General features: G+C 39.7%; 1 protein-coding gene and 1 long non-coding RNA gene across 4 annotated transcripts in view; one reads left to right on the top strand and one right to left on the bottom strand.

The window, feature by feature from the left end:
• Positions 1-568: 568 nt before the first annotated feature.
• Positions 569-15,403, top strand: LOC122465746. The gene is made up of 3 exons (XR_006290776.1): positions 569-731; positions 6,943-6,949; positions 15,391-15,403. It is a non-coding gene; the product is annotated as an uncharacterized LOC122465746 (long non-coding RNA).
• TUSC3 (tumor suppressor candidate 3) overlaps positions 10,046-20,294 on the bottom strand; it is a 286,073-nt gene continuing 275,824 nt past the window's right edge. For all 3 annotated transcript variants that reach the window (XM_007067357.3, XM_043546172.1, XM_043546173.1), the window contains exon 10: positions 10,046-10,645. In XM_007067357.3, coding sequence (XP_007067419.2) covers positions 10,630-10,645 — 16 coding nt within the window. In that variant the 3' untranslated portion in view covers positions 10,046-10,629. The remainder of the gene's footprint in view (positions 10,646-20,294) is intronic.

Raw genomic sequence — 20,294 nt, forward strand, 5'->3', positions numbered from 1 at the left:
AGCGACTGGGAGTGGCTGGCTCACTACAAAAGCAATTTTCCTTCTCTTGGTATTGACACCTCCTCATCAATTATTGGGAGTGGACCACATCCACTGATGTTACCAATATCACTGGTTCTCCACTTGTAAGGTAACTCCTTTCTCTTCATGTGCCAGTATATCTATGCCTGTATCTGTAATTTTCACTCCATGCATCTGAAGTGGTTTTTTTACTCAGGAAAGCTTATGCCCAAATAAATCTCTAAGTCTTAAGGTGCCATCGGACTTCTCATTGTTTTTAAGGTTTATTTATAACATCCACAGGAAGGAACTCCAGGAAGATGAGAGATCAGCATCTTCAAAGACCCATTCTATTGTCTTTCCTAATGGCCAATTCAAACTGATTGCCTATTGTCTGGTGGGTGTTTCCCAAACACACACACAGTTGTAATTATAGTAATTAATTATATGTAACTTAAGGTTTTGCCTAGAGGGATTCTCTATGTTTTGAATCTGATTACCCTGTCAGGTATTTACCATCCTGATTTTACAGAGGTGATTCTTTTACTTTTTCTTTAATTAAAAGTCTTCTTTTAAGAACCTGATTGCTTTTTCCTTGCTCTTAAGATCCAAGGGTTTGGGTCTGTGTTCACCTATGCAAATTGGTGAGGATTTTTATTAAGCCTTCCCCAGGAAAGGGGGTGTAGGGCTTGGGGGGATAGTTTGGGGGAAGACGTCGCCAAGTGGGCTCTGTGACCCCTGGGCAGTGGAGTTCACCACAGTGACCAGAGAGGTTACTGTCATAGTTAATGGGCATTGTGGGACAGCTGCTGGAGGACTGTTAGTGTTGACATAGGTCACACAAGTGTTTGCACTCACAGTGAATCAACTTTAGCAGGTTGATCATGGCTCACCACTGTTTAGGGAGGTGTATGCAGCACAACCTGGAGAATCTTAGTTGTAACTAGGTGCAGTACTATGTGAATACTTCTGCCTTTCAACCCCGGTGCACTTTTAAGTGCACAAAATTTTCCTCACAAAATTCCCACAGAAGTTGAAGTGGAGCAGCTATGGGCAATAGCCCTGCAGCCATTTTGATATGCTACAGTCTTCCTAGCATTGTTTTACAGAGACTGTATTCAGAAATGTTGCACTAGCCTGGCATACATGTACCACAGATAGGCAGGCTAGCAGCTGTGGCAGGTACTCCTGGGGATGGAGGTGCAGAGGTTATATATGGTAATGAGATTTAATTTTTTGCTCCCTTTTTTATGTGGATTTGCATTATGCATGTTAGGTGGTTTGTCCTCTGCAAGGCAAGTGGTCCCTGGGCCAACCAACCCCTGTTCCAAGACATGCCCGTTTCAGGGTAGGTGTTCCATGAAAAGATCAGCTGTCAAGCTGGGAATGGGGAGTGGATGTTTTACTCAGATGATTATAATGCTCAGAAGGTAAAAAGACTGTGGAGATCAGTAGGAGGAGCTTAGAGTCTGGAGAGACTTGGTGGGAGACTCCCTGGAGCAGAACCTGAACCCTAGCTAGGGTGAGCTAGAGAAACTGGTAAGGATTACAGCATAGGCCCAGGAAGGAAGGCTGAGAAGTCCTGTCCCAAAGGTAAAGAAGTTTGAGCCCAGGAAGGAGGGCAGCTAGTATAGGGAGAGGCACTGGGAAGGACAACCAGGACAGGTTGTGGCTATGGAGGACAGACAGCCCCATTATTAAATAGGGCCAGGAACCCTAATAGAGGTTGCAGTAATGTCCTGCGGTTAAGGGGAGGAAGAAAGGACTAACTGGAGCCCAGGGGGACTGGAAGTTGAGCCTGCGAAGAGAAGGGCCAAAGGCTGCTGTGTGCCTGACATAGGTCCAGGTTGGAAATTTAATGTTTTCTTTGGACCCCAAATACCTGCAGAGCAGTGGACTTTTATGACTTCACCAGAGGGCCCAATTACCTCAGCAACTGAACTGTGCTGAAGGATGAGAGTCATTGAAAAGCCAGGATTTTTGTGTGTGTGTATGTATGTATATGTCATAGGGAAGGGGAAAATGACTCTAGCCAGAGCTAACTCAATAATATATTCTTAACTGTAGTCCCCAGTAGATCTTTCAGGACTATCAACTCAAAGAAAAACAACTTTAACAATCTCTATAAATTTACCCACACCCAAAGCACCTAACCTGTATGTTTCTGGCATTCCTGACTTAATAATAAATAACAATAACCATGTCTTCTTGCCACTCACCCCCTCCCTCTGAAATTTTTGCCAGCATGTGTCACTGATGTGTAATAACTCATCCTGAACTGTTCCATTCTCGTACTGCATGCCTTAAGGGAGGATCGCATAATGGCAAAGAAAATGTGTCAACTCCTGCGGCCACTGTGAGATCTAATCCAACAAACTCATTATGCCTTTTATAAAAAAAAAATCATTGGCACAGGGTGTTATTCTGCATCCAAAAAAAAGGGGGGGGGGTGGCAGACAACACTCTTGGGTTAGTTATGTGGCTATTTAACTATGAACACCACAGTGAAGAAAATGCAAGAAGCTGTTCTTCATCAGCTATCGCTAATGCTAAACAGACCCTCCATTAGCTCTGACAATTGTGAAAATATTCTCTGACAGGACTAGAAATGTTTTATTTCCCCCATTGAGTGAAAATGCCACTCAGACCTTTAACTGCAAATATATATTAACACTATACTTTGCAGAGCTTAGAGTACTGGCTAGTACTCTAACTGCCAACCATAAAGCTTTCCTGTGACTAAATATTATGCAGTTTAGGACATGATTTTTTTTTGGAGACAAATGCTACAGGAAGGGTAACAAAAATATTTATCAATAGATTACAGAATGCATATAGTATAACCAGACTGAATTTTAGCTATTCTATTCAGCTATTGCCTGAAGCTTTCCCCAGTAATGACTTACCTAGAAGCTTTTTTCCCCTCTAGAGCAAGATCCCTTAAACAGAATCTTAACTGTTAAAGCTTTTCAGATTGTGAACTTCTGAGAAACTTCTTCATTTCTGTTGTACATTTTGAAATCTATTTTCAAATGAAAGGGGAAAATGCAAAAGCCAATGTGGACCAGAGAAATGTTCCCTATTTAGTTCAGGTGATCTGAGCAGCAGCACCTTGAGAACAGACAGTATGTAGTAATTATTAATGTTACTAACCAGAAAAAAACCCACAAGTTTTATTTTTATACAATGTTATATAGTATACATATATATGAACACATGTACACACACATACTTTATTTGTTATTATATACACACACATAAAATTGAAGAGAATAAGTGTAGTACAATAATTTTGAAAATATTAACATTATTTTAAATACACTTGCAGCAATGCACAAAGAAAGGCCAACATACTTGTGGAGAAAGAGACTGTAATGACCCAACCTCCTTTTGAAATATTAACAATTAACTTTGTGCAAGTGGCCAGTCAGGGGTAAAGTGAGGACATGGACTTAATTTTCAGCATAGGTAGCCCCGAAATAAAACCACTCTTTGAAGGCTTGTTTACCTGTGGATATTGGTTTTAGTTTATCTCATAATGATCAAGGCAGGCAAAAGACAGAGCTAATTAGCATTTTTCCTGTGGATAGTAATTTGTCATATCTAATTCTTCTCAGGGAAACGACAATCACTTCTGAGCCTGTATAGCTATCCCGCCACCCCACCCCAGCCGATCCCATCCCCCCCAAAATGGAAAGCTAAAAGGAGAATTACCTACATGCAATTCTTCTCTGAAGGGTGTCAGCTGTAATAAATCACCCCTCTTGGGGCTGTGATCTTAGTGTGATACTGGCAGGAACGCCCAGAGCTCACAATTTTAAATTTGTTGGTAGAGCCTACAGTTGCCCCTGTTGCAGAACCATTGCAACCCCTACTGCTTCCAACTATCAGTTTCTTTGCTACAGAGAAAACCTATTTCCTTTAAGATGGAAAACATACATTGCTAAAAAAAAACAAACCCAACCCTCAGCTTGCAGTGAACTGGGTAGGCAAGAGGTATAGTCTATAAAGATGAAGAATTACAGACAAGTCAGTTTCTTTTCTCTAATGGGGTCAATTGTGAAAGATCACTTACCTCTCATGGAGATTCAAAAACTACAGGAATGTCTTTATAAAAAACGATGAGGGAAAAACGACTCCAAAAGCCACAGGCACACTGCAAGATAGAAACTTGCGATATTTTAAAGTTTTTGGAATGGCAAAGGCCCTGATTCTGTAACGGACTCTGGACAGACATCTGCAACCATCTGGAACTCCCATGAAATCCATCTAAGCCAAACCTGAATTCTTAATAAAAGGACGAGTCCAAGTAATAATGCTAGGAAAACTGTATATAAAATGCCATGTGGTTTTCCTGCAAATTTCTTTGGCAGGAACTAACTTGAAACAAACCTCTGTAGAAACCAACTTTCCTTGGAAACATATCTCATGACTGTGAAATTGCAGACTTGCCAAAAGGAGGCAACAACAGAACCATTCACACATTTAGGTACTGATGGCTGGATTTTTAAAGGAATTTAGTAACTAAAGATGCAGATAGGTACTTTTAAAAATCTCACAAGTTGCCTTCTGCATCTTTAGGCACCTCAATACCTTTAAAAAGCAAGCCATTAGTCTGCAAACACTTAAATGTTTGCCTAAACTTTAAGCACTTGAGTAGTCCCATTGACTTCAAGATCAGCATGATCTATTTACTACATGGCTTTCCAGCAAGGCTGCTTAATCTGAGGCTTTTGACTGGAGCCTCAGGTATAAGAGTTACTAAAAAATCTCAGAACGCTTATGAACATTATGGTCATGGTGGTGGAGACTGCAATTATTCCAGTTACGACAGTGGCATTTCCTTAAATAGAACAGGAATAGAGTGATGGAGCTTTTCAGGTAGGCCACCAAAACGATTACTTTAGTCCCTCTGCTGGTATTTACTTAAAATGGATGATATAGAATATTATTTTATCTGTTTAAAATAAGTGTGTGGTTTTTTCCAGTGGCTAAGAGAAGCTCAAGATGGTAGTGGTGGTGTTAGCCATGAGCAAAAATGTCTTGTTATTCAATTTCTTATTGCAAGCAGGCAGGAGTCATACTGGAAATAAGTAGGTGGTGGTATTCTTCCAACCTCCACCCACGAAGTAAACTGTACCCACAAGACATATGGCTCACAGTAGATTGTGCAGACATTTAAGACATTGTCATACATGCTCTCGCTGCTTGGTTCCCCCTCATCTGTGTCCAAATAGACCTATAGGCTCCACTGGGCTCCTCATGCTTGGCTTCTCATCAGTAACACTTATACGTCCAACTTTGTTTCTTTGGTCCCTTTTTGAGGGCCTCATGCCCTAATGAGCTGTATTAGCCATCTTCTGTTTGACTCTTCCTTGACCTGGGCATGGGATGGAGAAGAGTGTTGGCATCTCACAAGCTTATGCTCTTGGGCTGCCAAAACAAGCTGGCATTCACCATTGATTGTGAAGATTTTCATAAAGTGATTCTCCTTCTCCTTTCCTGCATGCTTTGCTGAGCACTGAAATAAGTGTTGATGTTTAAAGTATTTATTATCACTTGTCTCCTGAATTAGCTTCCTCTGCAATGAATAGGGTAGCTCACACCTCTCTGTTTACTGTTTCAAATTTCTGCAGATGCAAACAGACATCACTGTATCATCAAGCCTCAAAAATGTGAGTCCAATGTATCTCAGCAACCATGACATCTAGGCCCAGATATTTACATGCCTATACATGCCGACTACATGTGGTGTTCTCATTCAGTATACCAGATGCCCTGACCACAACTATGTGTGTGAAACCAGACAATCACTATGCTTTCAAATGAACGCAAACAGAAAATTGATAAAAGACAAAAATACACAATCACCCTTGGGAGAACACTTTTCACAGAGCAATCATTCCATATCAGACTCTTAGTCCCTCTCCTCAAAGGAAACCTGCACAACACCTTCAAGAGAGGAGCTTGGGAACTTAAATTAGTAACTCTGCTGTACATGAAAAATCATGGGCTTACTAGAGAAAATAATTTTATGGTTCATTATAATGATTTGTAATACACCCTACTGCCTGCTAATCTTAGTTATCCCCTTCATTTAAAGTTGTCCCACTTTGTATTTAGCTCAGACATTCTTGTTACCTTTTCCAAACCTTAAGAAGAGCTCTGTAAAATTCAAAAGCTTGTACCTTCCACCAACAGAAGTTGCTCTGATAAAAGCTACTCCCTCACCTATCCTGTCTCTCAGATAGTTAAAGATATGTAAACATTGTTGTGCTGAGCATTGCAACAGTTAACTGTTTGAAGAGCCTAAATCTCATTTTCAAAAGGGATTTAGTCATTTAGGAGTCAAAATTTGATTGACAGTCAATTTGCAGTGTTGTTTTAGCTATGTTGGTCTCAGGATATTAGGTGGGTGAGATAATATCTATTATTAGACCAACTCCTGTTGGCTTTTGAGCTACACAGAGCTCTTCTTCTGGTCTTGACAGTCAATGGGATTTAGGCTCCTAAGGGCTAGATTTACAGAGAAACTTAGGCATGGCAAGGCTCAGCATCACATCCAACTTTTAGGCACCTTGAAAGTCACTGGGATTCACAAAGCCTGAGTTTGGTGCCCAGCCTCCCTATACAATAAATGAGGAGCGAGAAGTGCCTCAGAATGGCATTCACAAAAGCCAGTATGCTAGGCTGCTCCCCACCAAAGCATGCCAATGGGAGATGCCAAGATGAGGGGTTATTCTAAGCCCTGCCCTCTTTCACTGACATATGTGCCTAAGTCTGGGCTGAAGAGAGGTGCCTGTCTTTGGTTGGGTTTCTCAGCTGGAAACCCTTTATTGAGGTTAGACACCTGCACTGCTTTTACAAGAAGCTGGATGAGGACGACCTCCTTCATAACTTGTAGCCCTGTGGGTACAAGGGAACTCACCTGTGATGTAGCAGACCCCTGGTTGAACCCTCTGCCCGAGAAAGAATCATGGGGCTAGAGAAAGCACACTTATGGGAACGACTTGGTAGGCTGGTGGTAAGTGCACTCCCGAGAGGTGGGAGACCCAGGGTCCAGTCTTCCTGTTCCAATGACTTTTTAAAATTATTTAGCCACAGTGGTTCAGCTTCAACAGAGAGATAAGGGAGCCCCACACCAGAATATCCCATAACCAAGTGGCTACTGCATTTCCCTGAGAGATGGAGATACCTGTTCAAATCCCTTCTTTTCAGGTGGAGGGAGGACTTGAACTAGGGTGTTTCTCCCATCCCAACTGAGTACCCTAATCACTAGGCTAAAAAGGAGGTCATCCTCCCAGCAGCCACTTTGTGTAAGCTCACCAATAGGGGCCCAATCCAGTGGGTGAGTGCTGAGCATGCTTACCAGATCAGGTCTCCTGAATTAGGGGAGGGACACCTATCTTCCCGCAGTTTGTGCATTGCTCTGAGGCTTAGCCCTCCAGACACCTGGTGTGGGGTTGCAGTGCACATGTCCACAGGCAGAAGTCTAGGTACCTGGGGAATTTGAGTACAAAGGTTTGGGCACTGAAAGAGCTTGGGCATCTACAGTACTCGGCAGCAGTTCAGTGGGGCGGGGGGTTTGATTCCCAGTGCGGCCTGATTCCACAATTTAGGTGCCTAAAGTGACATCTAGAGGCCTAATTTCTTTTGTGAATCCAGCCCAAAGTGCCTATGCCACTTATGAAAAAGAGATTTAGGCTCCAAAATCAGTTCAGCATTCCAATGCTGAACACAACAATGCCTAAATACCTTTAAAAATCTGGGCCCTAGAAACTAAAATTATGTTTTGTTTTGAATGAAAGATTAGCTTCCATAGAATAAGAAGCCAGCATTTCAAGAGATGCAGGAATGCTATACTGGCTACAAGCAAGTATGCTCTCTAGGTAAAGGAAGGAGACCTGCTGGAGTATGCATACTACAAACTTGTCCAGTCTATGCTCTTATCAATTACGGTACAGAATACAAGGCTCACCAGTCTCTTACCTTAGGAGAGGAAATAGTTTCCAGTGTTTTAGGTCTCTTTTAGAATCAGGGCACAGGGGAAAAAAACAACACTCAGTGCTGAGAGAAGCCATCTCGAATCATTTGAGTGAACATCAGGGTGGCTGATTTATAGCCTTATATAGTACCACATGATGGCAGCTATTAAGTACTGTATTACAATCACCTATTGTAATGGATAGAGAAAGTCAAATGTTAGTTTGAATATTTTTTTTTCAGTTATGCTTTCTCATCTTGTCTCTTTACAGGTGAATAGCGTCCTGCTTATTTCCAGAGTAGGTTAAGTGAGTATATTATTTTAACAGTTTGACAACAACAACAAAAAAGGAAGAAAAGAACAGCGGGGAGGGGGACTCATAAGAATTAACAGAGAAACACAGATAGGGCTGATTGGCTGAAACCAAAGGAAGGTAGCACCAGAACTCAAAGTTGGTTTCCAGTGCCAAGGTTAAAAGATATAGACTAGAATTTAGCAAGCGTGAAATCATCTATCAAAACCTAGGTTCTTGTGCAGGTGTAACTCAGTAGCAGTATCTTCAAATTGCAATTTGACAGAATTTTTAAAAAAAGGAATTTAAGAAAAAATGCAATATTTTGTAATAGAGCACTATGCTGTTTGGGCTCTGACTTTTCTAACTGCAGCTCACATTGCCCATGCTACAGCCTTAGAAGCACAGTCCTATTTCATATTGGGGCACAGGGTCTTTTAAGAGGGGGCATGATACTGTAGGAAAAATATTGCTTGATTAGGGAAGAATTCTAACTAACTTTGGAAGGAATTTAGGATGCATCTCTAGCACCACCTTAATCTTAAAAAGGTAGGCCATGATTCTCCATTGCCTTACACCTTGTGGTGCAATCATTTACACTTGGCCAAAGTGGTGTAAAATTCTATATTCTGATTTGGTAGTGTTTTTACACTCGCTTATATTCTCCAAAGGGGTTTTAAGTTGGATAAATGTAACTTACACCCACTTTAAGGCCCCTTTACGAGCAGATCTTCTGATCCCTTCCCAGGTGCTGTTTTATTATCTGTACAGGGGTGAAGATGTACTTCCATCCTTTGTAAATAAGCTACAATGGTCTGCAAGCATTTTGTAGAGATATGAATCAGATATCAGCTATAAAGGTGACATCTGAAGTTGTCAGTGCTGTACCTGTGTCAGAAGTCTAAGATACAAGGATGTGGGTATACATCTCAATCACCAGATTTGTCTAAGGTCCTCAGCACATTCCTCAAGAACAGGGATTCTCAACCTGGGGAGCAGGAGTGTGAACAGGTGTCACAGGGTTGTGACCGTCCCCCAACCATTCCCACATTGCTAAAGGGAAGGAGAGGCCTGTTTATATGGGAAGAGAGTTTCCATATGGAAAAGGCTGAACACCACTGCGCCAGAACACAGGATGATTGTTACTAGAGATACAGTTTAAACTTTCATAAGATAGAAAATAAGATTTCCAAACTTGACAAGGAACTTTCTTCATTTTAAGACATCAGGACAGACCTAGAATAAAAATCTTTGCTCTTTCATGCTGTGGGATTAATTTGATAGCTTTCTATGGCAAGAAAATTTGGAAATCCTGCAACATCTTTTCCTCATTGTTGTTGATCTGGTAAGCATTATCACTAACCAGGATATCTCTATTGATCAAAATCTGGAGCCTTACTTTACAGTCCTCAGGACCCATCTGAGGTGACAAGGGACCATTGTCTATCTCCTTCAGGAAGATCCTATGAGACAGAAACTGGCTGACAGGCTATTTGCTCTGGAGCCTCATAGATTATGGCTGTAACATTTGGGAGTTTAGGGCCTTTTGTTTCTGTCACAATGGTGGAGGACATTGAATGTAGTGAGTACTGAGATTTACTGGTAATATTCCAATGGTTTGATCCTTCAATCTGAACTGAATAGGTGTACCATCACTCTTAACCTTTTGGTCAAAATCCTCGCTGTTCTTGAGTAAACCAATTCCAGGAAACATGTCTCTTAGAAATTTCAGTGCACAAGGGGAAAAAAAAGCCTACACAATTTAGAAACTTGTTCAACATTTATTTTCTTTATTGTACAAGTGGTATTAATAAATGATAATACACTCTATGTGATCAAATAACAGTTTTAACTGTTGGTTTTAACTACTGGTTTCTCCAACAGCAGGGTTGTTGTTTTTTTGTGGGGTGGGAAGGTTCTAAAGTGCATCTCAGGACAACTTTATAACACTTTACCAAAAAAGACCCCAGCCATCTCCTTTTGGCTTTTTAATAAACTGTCAACAAGGTGGCAATACAACCACAAGACACAATATAATTAACGTTCTTTAAATTCTGTACCACTAAATATACTGTATGCATAACAGTTTGCCACATCTTCCATTAAGATATTTAACATTTACTATATAAGTTTCTATAAATTAAATGAAACATTCTTTATGTAAGGTATAAAAACACCAATTCCTTTCTCTACAAGAATACTGTAACTTATCACAAAACAACAACAACAACAAAAACCCCCACAGATGAACCAACACAGGAATCTTGAATAAATGTAATATAGCTGAGGCGATAATATCAGTAACAGCTTATCTTCGTAGTAAACATTAGCCTTATGCGTATCCCACTTGAATTCATTTAATTAAGAAGCTGAAAAGAAAAGGAAAATATGATTAAATGCTGAAAAATGCATAGGAAACGTGGTATCACAAAATTATTTTAGAAGAATCAACAAGGACTTTAAAACTTAAATTCATTAATGGGGGCAGAGATAGGAAGGCCTCAAAATTACATAGGGTGAGAAGCATGAATATGATATGATAAGAAACTGGAAGACAATGAATATTTTTAAAGGGGATATGGTTAGAGCCATGGGAAGGAAAAGATGAATTTAGCAGTGACAGTTTGGACAGACTAGATGGGAAACAGGTGAGAACAAGTTTCAGAGTAGCAGCCGTGTTAGTCTGTATTCACAAAAAGAAAAGGAGTACTTGTGGCACCTTAGAGACTAACAGCTCACGAAAGCTTATGCTCTGATAAATTTGTTAGACTCTAAGGTGCCACAAGTACTCCTTTTCTTTTAGGTGACAACAAGTGGGTGAGGTGAGATAAGACAAGGTTACAGTAGCAAGACGAGAAATTATCCTAATTTTTGTGGGAGCGAAGCTCCATTCTTTCAATGCTGACAGAGGAAGACACCTGCTATCTAGAACTTATCAACACTGAAAGAATGGAGCTTTGCTCCCACAAAAATTAGGAGCTTCACATGAAGGGAAAGTATCTGCAGTGAATTCCACTTCTGGGTGGCTTAGGAGCCCCGATGAGGCTGAGTTGTCTCTCAAGCAGTCATCTATCTATGCTGCTTCTTCCTGTAGAGCAAATAAAATGATGATGGACAAGCTGAGAAGTTGGAAGGTGGCCGAAAAATGGCAGTTTGTGTATTGAGTATTCCTGAGAGTTAGCCAGATTTGAGGTATGTAGCCTATTTTGCAGAATGACACAAGCTTGAACATGAATCTCAGTAAATATTATTTAGAAATAGATTTACCAGTTCATAAATTCCAAGTAAATCCATTTAATTGTGCAAAAAGTCAAGCTAGTAATAACTATTGACTAAAACCCCTGAACATAAAAGCATCTAGTCCGTCATAAACAGATTATACCCTTACTTTTAACCCTTTGTCTGTCTGAACAAATATTCCTTCTGTTAAATACTGTCTTACAAAAAACATGTGACATAACATTGCCTGCCTTACTAACAGGTGATTATTTGACTCCCCCAAAATAATCCTACTTAACTTCCTTCAGCTTGTGTTGAGCTATTGAAACAACTGTGTGGAAATGTAGCAAGGGTCTATATGGAGAGCATATAGGATTCATGTACTGAAATGAGCTTATGCAATGTCAAGGACATTTCTAAATTACCATAATGCTCATATTTTCTGAGTGTACTCAAGGAATTTTTCAGCTAGATGGTATTTCACCATTTGTCTTTATTTTGGTTGCATGAACTGGTATTCTCCAAGCAATCATCCAACAGTTCATGTTTGATTTTATTTCATAATATACATATTACAAATCTGAGGTGTGGTCTCTGGTATGACTTTTTTATATTTATAATGACATGCCGCAGATTAGTTCCTCTTGTCTGTTGCTCAGTGCTGATGGGGTTATCCTTCCCTTCTTAGTTTCTTTATCTTTTCTCCTAGGTTTACTTATTGTAATAGCACTTGAATATAATGGCTACTAATGATAACACACTGACCATAAAACATTATTTTACAATAGTAAGCACCATATAAAAACATAAATTAAAAGACAGTACTGACGGACGTCCAGAGACTTAAAAAAATATTTCTCACAATTTTTGCAGTTGTAGAAACATCTAAAATCAAGTGATAAAAAGGAAAAGAAATCAGGAATCTCATGAAGACTCTGAATTTGAAGGGACAGTTAAAGACTTCCAAGTGAAGGTTAATGGATTAGCTGTTTTTGAGCCTGAAGACTTTTATTTATGCCCCAAACAGGTAAAGTAAAGGAAGAGGCAGAGCCAGTTATTATATAAGGGCTTGATTCAAACCCCATACATATCAATGGGCTTTGGATCAGTACATTTTGGATCAGGCTTTCAATGTGCCTCAACCCTATCCTAAAGAAACCAGTGCTAGGATTGTTAAACCTCCTCACCTTCTGCAGCTGAGACTGCTCATGCAGGGGCTAATTAGAGCCAAGTGTCATAGTAGTGCTTTGTGACCTGAACATCACAGTGCAATGGACTGTACCTCCTTTTAAAAATAATTAGCTGAATTGAACAACACATTAATCAATGCTTATCACCAAGTCACAGAGCTTACAAATTAGTTCTTCTGTTTCTTTTCTTGGGAAAAACTAAACTGTTGTCAGAAGTGTTATTCTATAGAAACACTGAGTAAACATTTGCTTAATTGATTATCACAATTGTTTTATTAAGGAGCTACTGTCTCTTTGTTTATGTGGTTTTCGTAGTTTAAAGTGGCACTATCAACTTGAAATGTATTAATTATGAGAGTTTAAAATAGTTTCTGTTGGTATGTTTGCCCCTTCCAAATTTTTGTAAGTTTATAATTATCTCTTTTTTATAATTTTATATAAGATAATTTTATAATCTCTTTTATAATTATCTCTCTTTATTTAAAAATGTATGTGCCTGGCCTGCTAATAAGTAACAGAGCCTCCCAAATAAATGGGGAATGGGAAAAGAGTAGGTACTGACTTAAAAATGTAGATGAAACAATTTCAGACAAGTGTAAACTTAATGTTCTAATTAATCTGTCATCTTGTTGTCAACTTTATTTACTCTCAGAAAAATGCACAGGTGACAGTGATGATAAAAAATGGCAACTGTTTTCAAAGAAGTGGAATATAGTTGATTTCCAGTGATGATGGTGAGGGATAGGCAGCTGAAGAGCCTGCTGACAGTGGATGGTATCTATCAGTTGATCAATCAGAGTGCCAACACTGGAATACCTTCATGGGGACTATGACGGAACTCCAGCATGTGTACTTGTGCAACCCTGGTTGGGAACATGCAGTCACATACATGTATATACAGTAACTCCTCACTTAACATTGTAGTTATGTTCCTGAAAAATGGGACTTTAAGTGAAATGATGTTAAGCGAATCCAATTTCCCCATTAACACCCCCTATTTACATGAATTCTTATGGGGAAATTGGATTCGCTTAACATCGTTTCGCTTAAAGTCACATTTTACCCCAATATATATATATATACACACACAGTATAAGTTTTAAACAAACAGTTTTATACTGTACACAGCAATGATGATTGTGAAGCTTGGTTGAGGTGGTGAAGTCAGAGAGTGGGATATTTCCCAGGGAATGCCTTACTGCTAAATGATGAACTAGCACTCGGCTGAGCCCTCAAGGGTTAACTTGTTGTTAATGTAGCCTCACACTCTACAAGGCAGCACGAATGGAGGGAGGGGAGACAGCATGGCAGACAGAGACATACTCTGTGTGTGTGTGTGTGTTGCGCATTTCCCCTTTAAGTACGCTGACCCACTCTTAAGTACACTGCCTTGTTAAGTTAATCAGGAAGCTGAGACCGCAGCTACTGCCAAGAAGCTCCCTCCATCCTGAGCCCTGTCATGTGTCCCCCTGCTCTATGGAGACGGGGTAAGTGGGGTGCAGGAGAAAGGGGACACCCTGACATTAGCCCACGCCCCTCCCTCGCCCCCCCCAAACCCCGCACAGGAAGCAGGAGGCTTGGGGAGCAGCTCCAAGGCAGAGGGCAGGAGCAGCACATGGCAGTGGGGGGAGGCTCAGCTGAACTGCCGGCAATTGATAGCCTGCTGGGCGGCTGCTGCACAGGGAACTTAGGGGAGCGGGGACCTGATATGGTGGCCGGTCCACCCTGGTTCCAAGCCCCCACCAGCGAGCTGCAACGGGCTGTTCTTCCTGCAAGCAGTGGACAAAGCAGGCGGCTGCCAAATGACCTTAGAAGGGAGCACTGCACAACTTTAAACGAGTATGTTCCCTAATTGATCAGCAATATAACAACAAAACAACATTAACCGGGAAAACTTTAAGTGAGGAGGTAGCCGTGTTAGTCTGTATCCACAAAAACAACAAGGGGTCTGGTGGCACCTTAAAGACTAACAGATTTATTTGAGCATAAGCTTTTGTGGGTAAAAACTCCACTTTTAATTGAGGAGTTACTGTACTCTGCTTCTGACTGTGGGTTTCATTTCACAGCCCCCCAAACTTACCCCTTCATCATCCAAACTCCTATTCTTCATTGCTCTTCTTGAAGAATATATATATATCAGCCCCTATACCTGATAAAGATTACTTCCTCTGCCATGCTTGTTGGCATATTGGAGGGCAAAGGACCCACCAGATGCACACTCATATATACAGTAGATTGATAGCAGCCACATGAAGGCTGCTTTTCTCTCGGTGCCTCTACTTACACCCTTCCTCACCTAAGTTGCAGAGTTAGACTCATGTCAATGTAGCCATTATTCATTAATTTACTTTCTGTCTTGCATGTATTTCCGCTCATACAGTGGCTCTCAAACTTTCTAGACTACTGTACCCCATTCAGGAGTCTGATTTGTCTTGCATACCCCAATTTGCACCTCACTTAAAAACTACTTGCTTACATAAGAACAGCCATACTGGGTCAGACCAAAGGTCCATCCGGCCCACTATCCTGTCTTCTGACAGTGACCAATGCCAGGTACCCCAGAGGGAATGAACAGAACAGGTAATCATCAAGTGATCCATCCCGTCGCCCATTCCCAGCTTCTGGCAAACAGAGGCTAGGGCTACCATCCGTTCCCATCTTGGCTCATAGCCATTGATGGACGTATCCTCCATGAATTTATCTAGTTCTTTTTTTAACCCTGTTATAGTTCTGGCCTTCACAACATCCTCTGGCAAGGAGTTCCACAGGTTGACTGGGTGCTGTGTGAAAAAATACTTCCTTTTGTTTGTTTTAAACCTGCTGCCTATTAATTTCATTTGGCGGCCCCTAGTTCTTCTGTTATGAGGAGTAAATAACACTTCCTTATTTATTTTCTTCACACCAATCATGATTTTATAGACCTGTATCATATCCCCCCTTAGTCGTCTCTTTTCCAAGCTGAAAAGTCCCAGTCTTATTATGGCCATTCCATGCCCCTAATCATTTTTGTTGCCCTTTTCTGAACCTTTTCCAATGCCAATATATCTTTTTTTAGATGGGGTGACTACATCTGCAGGCAGTATTAGAAAAATCAGACATAAAAATATAAGTGTCACACCACACTATTACTGAAAAATTGCCGACTTTATCATTTTTACCATATAAATATAAAATAAATCAACTGAAATATAAATATTGTACTTACATTTCAGTGTATAGTATATAGGGCGGTATAAACAAGCCCTTTTCTGTATGAAATTTTAGTTTGTATTGACTTCGCTAGTGCTTTTTATGTAGCTTGTTGTAAAACTAGGCAAATATCTAGATGAGTTGATGTATCCCCTGTAAGACCACCATGTACCCTAGGGGTTCACATATCCCTGGTTGAGAACCACTGCTCAAATACACACATAAAAGCCTCTAGCATCTGCTCATGAGGACAAAGACTATGAAGAACACGAATGATCAGAGAGCAGAGGGAGGTCTTTTGGCTGAGTCTATGCCTTCATAGACTTTTTCTTTAATTAATTGGTGAATGTAGATCAGAAATATTGACAGAATTAGGCTAATAGTTCTGAACAAACAGCCACATTGAAGAATTGAGAAGGAAAAACAGTATGAAGAGGCTTAATTTTTTGCTTTCTTCATAAAGTGGGGTAAAATAGGCTAGATATCTAAATACATGGCTTGAGAGGTGGTTTTAAAGGATTTAAAATTGTTGGACCCAAGAGCATTCTGAGGGACTGTATTGATGAAACCAAGTAGGGATATTGGTTTGATATCAACAAACCAAGGACTGGTAGTGTTAAAGAAAAAGGGAACTGTGAAGAATTTGTCTGCATGGAGAACGAGCAAGTAGACAATAGTCTCAAAAAAATTTGGTAGCTCATTTCGGGAAAGCACCCAACGGTTATCTGAATCTTATCAAAACCTCTTGAGACTGAAAAATTGGGCAGGAGGTCTCACAAGAGAAAAAAGACTCCTTCACAAGAATCTTGGGACTTCCTGCTTTTGGGTTTGACCAAAAATACCGTGAAAACAGCGGTTATCCATTCGGCTTCCAGCTTGATACAGGAAGTGCAAAGATGCACAAAAGCATTTAAAAATAGAGAAGCCAAACTTTGAACCAAAAATATGTTCAATTAAGGTTCAATGTGACTTTGGGGTGAAGGGTGGTTTTGTCTGTATTGTAAGCAAACCTATTTGCTCATCTCCAGCCCACATGGAGAAAAGAGGGAATCATAATGTTTTGGTGGAGAGGCAGATGCATATGTACTGGTAATAGAGCTTAGACAGTGTAAAAGTGGAATTTATAGGAGTTACTGTAGGTCCACATTCATGAACAACATGTTATTTGACTACTTATGGACAACAAATAGCACTGCAAAGCAAAGTACAGCAGGAAGCCCATCCACAGGGTAAACTGGAAAACGGTTTATTTTGTGCTATATTGTGCATGTAACTGAAAGCTGACTGGTAAGTAGAAGTAAATTTGGAATTTCATTGCAAAGGAGAAGTCTTCTATAAGAGGGACAGTCAGGAATGGAAAGGAGGCAGCATTGGTGAAAGAGAATTCATCAGAAACGGAAGAGGGCATTTGGGGAGAAAATAACATCAAAAAAATCTGTATGGACCTTCAACAAGAAAACTTGCATCGAAACTGGAGAGAGACCCACGGCAGTAACTGAAAGTACGTTCTTTAAATTGCATTGCCTTAAAGCATACGAGAAAATCACAGAATGCACTTGTCATCTTATTACTCTGTTTATTATTATTACTCATATTCTTTACTGTGCTTATTTTGCTCTGCACAGACTAAATGAATAATTCCCCATGTGACTGAAATACAATAGCTCATATAGTTTCACTCTCTTGCAGTGGGAACATACCAGTTTAAATATTTTTGCAAGCAAGCTACAAAACAATGTTCTCACATAAGAGAGCAGCTTATAAATGCTTTCTGGGTAGGGCAGGAGGGAAAATGTTCAAGATCATTACAAAAGAAAGTAACCTATTATTTCAACGTTAAATGCCAGCAATTCAAAAACTGTTATTTCAGCAAAATGGAGAAATCCCAACACTTTTCTGCTAGAACGGTGGACTTGCAAAGGCATGAGAAGTCCCCTCTATGGAAAAATGACTGACTCTGGAAGAAGCCGTTCAGTACATATTTAAGCAAACTTTTGTTCTTCTTTTATTATTGTTATATTTACCCAGCAAGAAATCTTTATGTTAACCCCAATCATGAGCATATCTTGTGATTGGCATTTGGTCCCAGTTTGCCTATTGCCACATTATTTTTCGTTGTGTAAAAATGTATTGAAAACAAGAGTAAAATTTTTTAAAAATTCATTATGGCAGAGACTGGAGCAGCTTCAGAAGAAAACACTACGTACATTACTCTGTACTGTAAAGTCAGAAATATTAATTTATCACACAAATAATGGAGCTCACAGAGGGTGAACAATATGCAAATGTGCTGTATCACATTATTTTTTCTGCGGTGAAAAGAAAACCACACACACACACACACACTCAGAGCTTCTGCCCTCCCGCCATTTTCATTCATTCTATGCATTTATTTTTTGTCACCAAAGGGATCAACAGCTGAAGTAACAATGGCAGAGGCAATACAGGAGTGAGGGGGCAGCGAGCAGCAGCATTCCTACGATATTGTTTTATGTCCTTTTATAAAAGGAAATAACCTCCTTTCTCCAGTCCTTGGCTCTTGATTTATCTTCATTTGATTTCATCTTGATAGATCTTCACCTCATTGAGGTCAGTGATGGCAGGAGAGAGGATGAATGCAAGGAGACATGTAATTTCTTAAATCCTTTATTGATGCACACTTCTTCAGTACAGATTTATATTATTGTTCAGTGACAAACAGCACACGAGTAATTTAGTATTTGTAACTTTCTCTGAAGAGGGAGGATGGTGGATTTGTGATGTTGCTTGTAGCTCTGTTTATACAGCATGAAAGTCATTTCAAACATTACTTTTTAAATGCATGCAAATATGAGCTGAAAAAGAAACCCAAACAGCCACCACCCTACTTTTTTTCAAGACTGTCCAATGTTATAATTAAAATATATCATTACTAGGTTTCATTTTTAGGGCCAAATTCTCAGCTGATGCAAACAGGCATAGCTCCCTCTGGCCCTTCATGTTCATGGCACAAGTGAGATTTACCAGCCCAAAGAAAACAAAAGGTAACAACCATTTACCATGTATCCACCAGCTGCACAATGTGAAGAACTCAAAGAAGTAATGGGATATTTTATTACTCAAATACAAACTGGAGATTATTCAACAGAAGTCAGGTTAGGTAAGGATTTCCTCTACTGCATAACATGTACATCAATACAAAAAAGAAACTATATTCTATGTGATACTATACAAAGCAGAACAGAAGAAAGGATGAAAAGCAAAAGATAGGAAATGAGCACTGAGAACACTGAGAAAGAACATTGTAAAAAAGAATTACCTGGTACCACTGTGAATAACACATTTGGTATTTTTTATATATTTATCATCATGTGGATAAATTTGGAGGATTAGCGGTAAAAGGAAAACAATTTATAAGGCTACTAAAATACCAGGGGAGGAAGATAAAGAATACAGACCAACAAAAAAAAAAAAGGGGGGAGAGTAAATAAGTACTACAGAATTTTTTTCCTAAATACAGTATATATATGAAATAAAGGTGGCTAACAAGGGAAATTAATTATTTAAATATAAAAGGATCTTTATGTTCTGTCCTTAGTGTTCTGTGAGTGCACACACACACAACCACTAATGAGAATTACATGCATGACTTGAGAAGAAAATTTAACCTTAAAATTTAACAAGACCCATGCAAACAGGGAAGCAAGATAGTATGACCACTGAGGATTACTGCAGAAGACAAGTTGATATCAATCACCTCTTTATTCACAAATGAGAAGGTAAGACTCCATCGGCTAGGGTCAAGTTTCGCCAGTGGGGCAGAGAGAAATGTTAGAAAGGTTTGACATTGCATTGGAGCAGATAGGCAAAAAGTGAATAAACATTGACAGAGTAGCAAGCGAAATCTCAAGGTGCAAAAGGAGTAACAGACTTTAGAGATAATATTCATTAATTCTCCAATGTGAGGATCACACCAAAGGACTGAATGGTGACTGATTTGTTCCAGTTATCTGTAAAATAACATGGAAGAATCTGACATACAAGTCTGTAAGCCTTACTTCACTTCACCAGGAGGGGAGATATTAGAATGCTAATAAAAAAGAACTAAGTAGTTAGAATGGAATATTTAGTAAGCACTGTCTAATTTAGTTGTGGCTTCATAAAAAAGAGCGTGCCTTGCGAATCTGCTTGAATTTTTAAAGAACATTACTGATTTGGTAGGAATCAAAGAGGTTGTAATGGTGTATCTTAAGGCAAAATTTGGTCCATGAGTCTACTGATTCCATTACAGTAATAACTTGCTGCAGCCATACCTCATGATGATGTGATAAACTTACACATTTCAATATTATACTTGATCCCCTATGATAGCTTTGTTCTATTCCTATGTTAAAGCTGTGGAAGAAAAAGAAATCTTTTCTTACATATGCTGTGTATGTCC

The sequence above is a fragment of the Chelonia mydas genome, chromosome 4 (assembly GCF_015237465.2).
Source record: "Chelonia mydas isolate rCheMyd1 chromosome 4, rCheMyd1.pri.v2, whole genome shotgun sequence".
Taxonomy (NCBI): Eukaryota; Metazoa; Chordata; order Testudines; family Cheloniidae; genus Chelonia; species Chelonia mydas.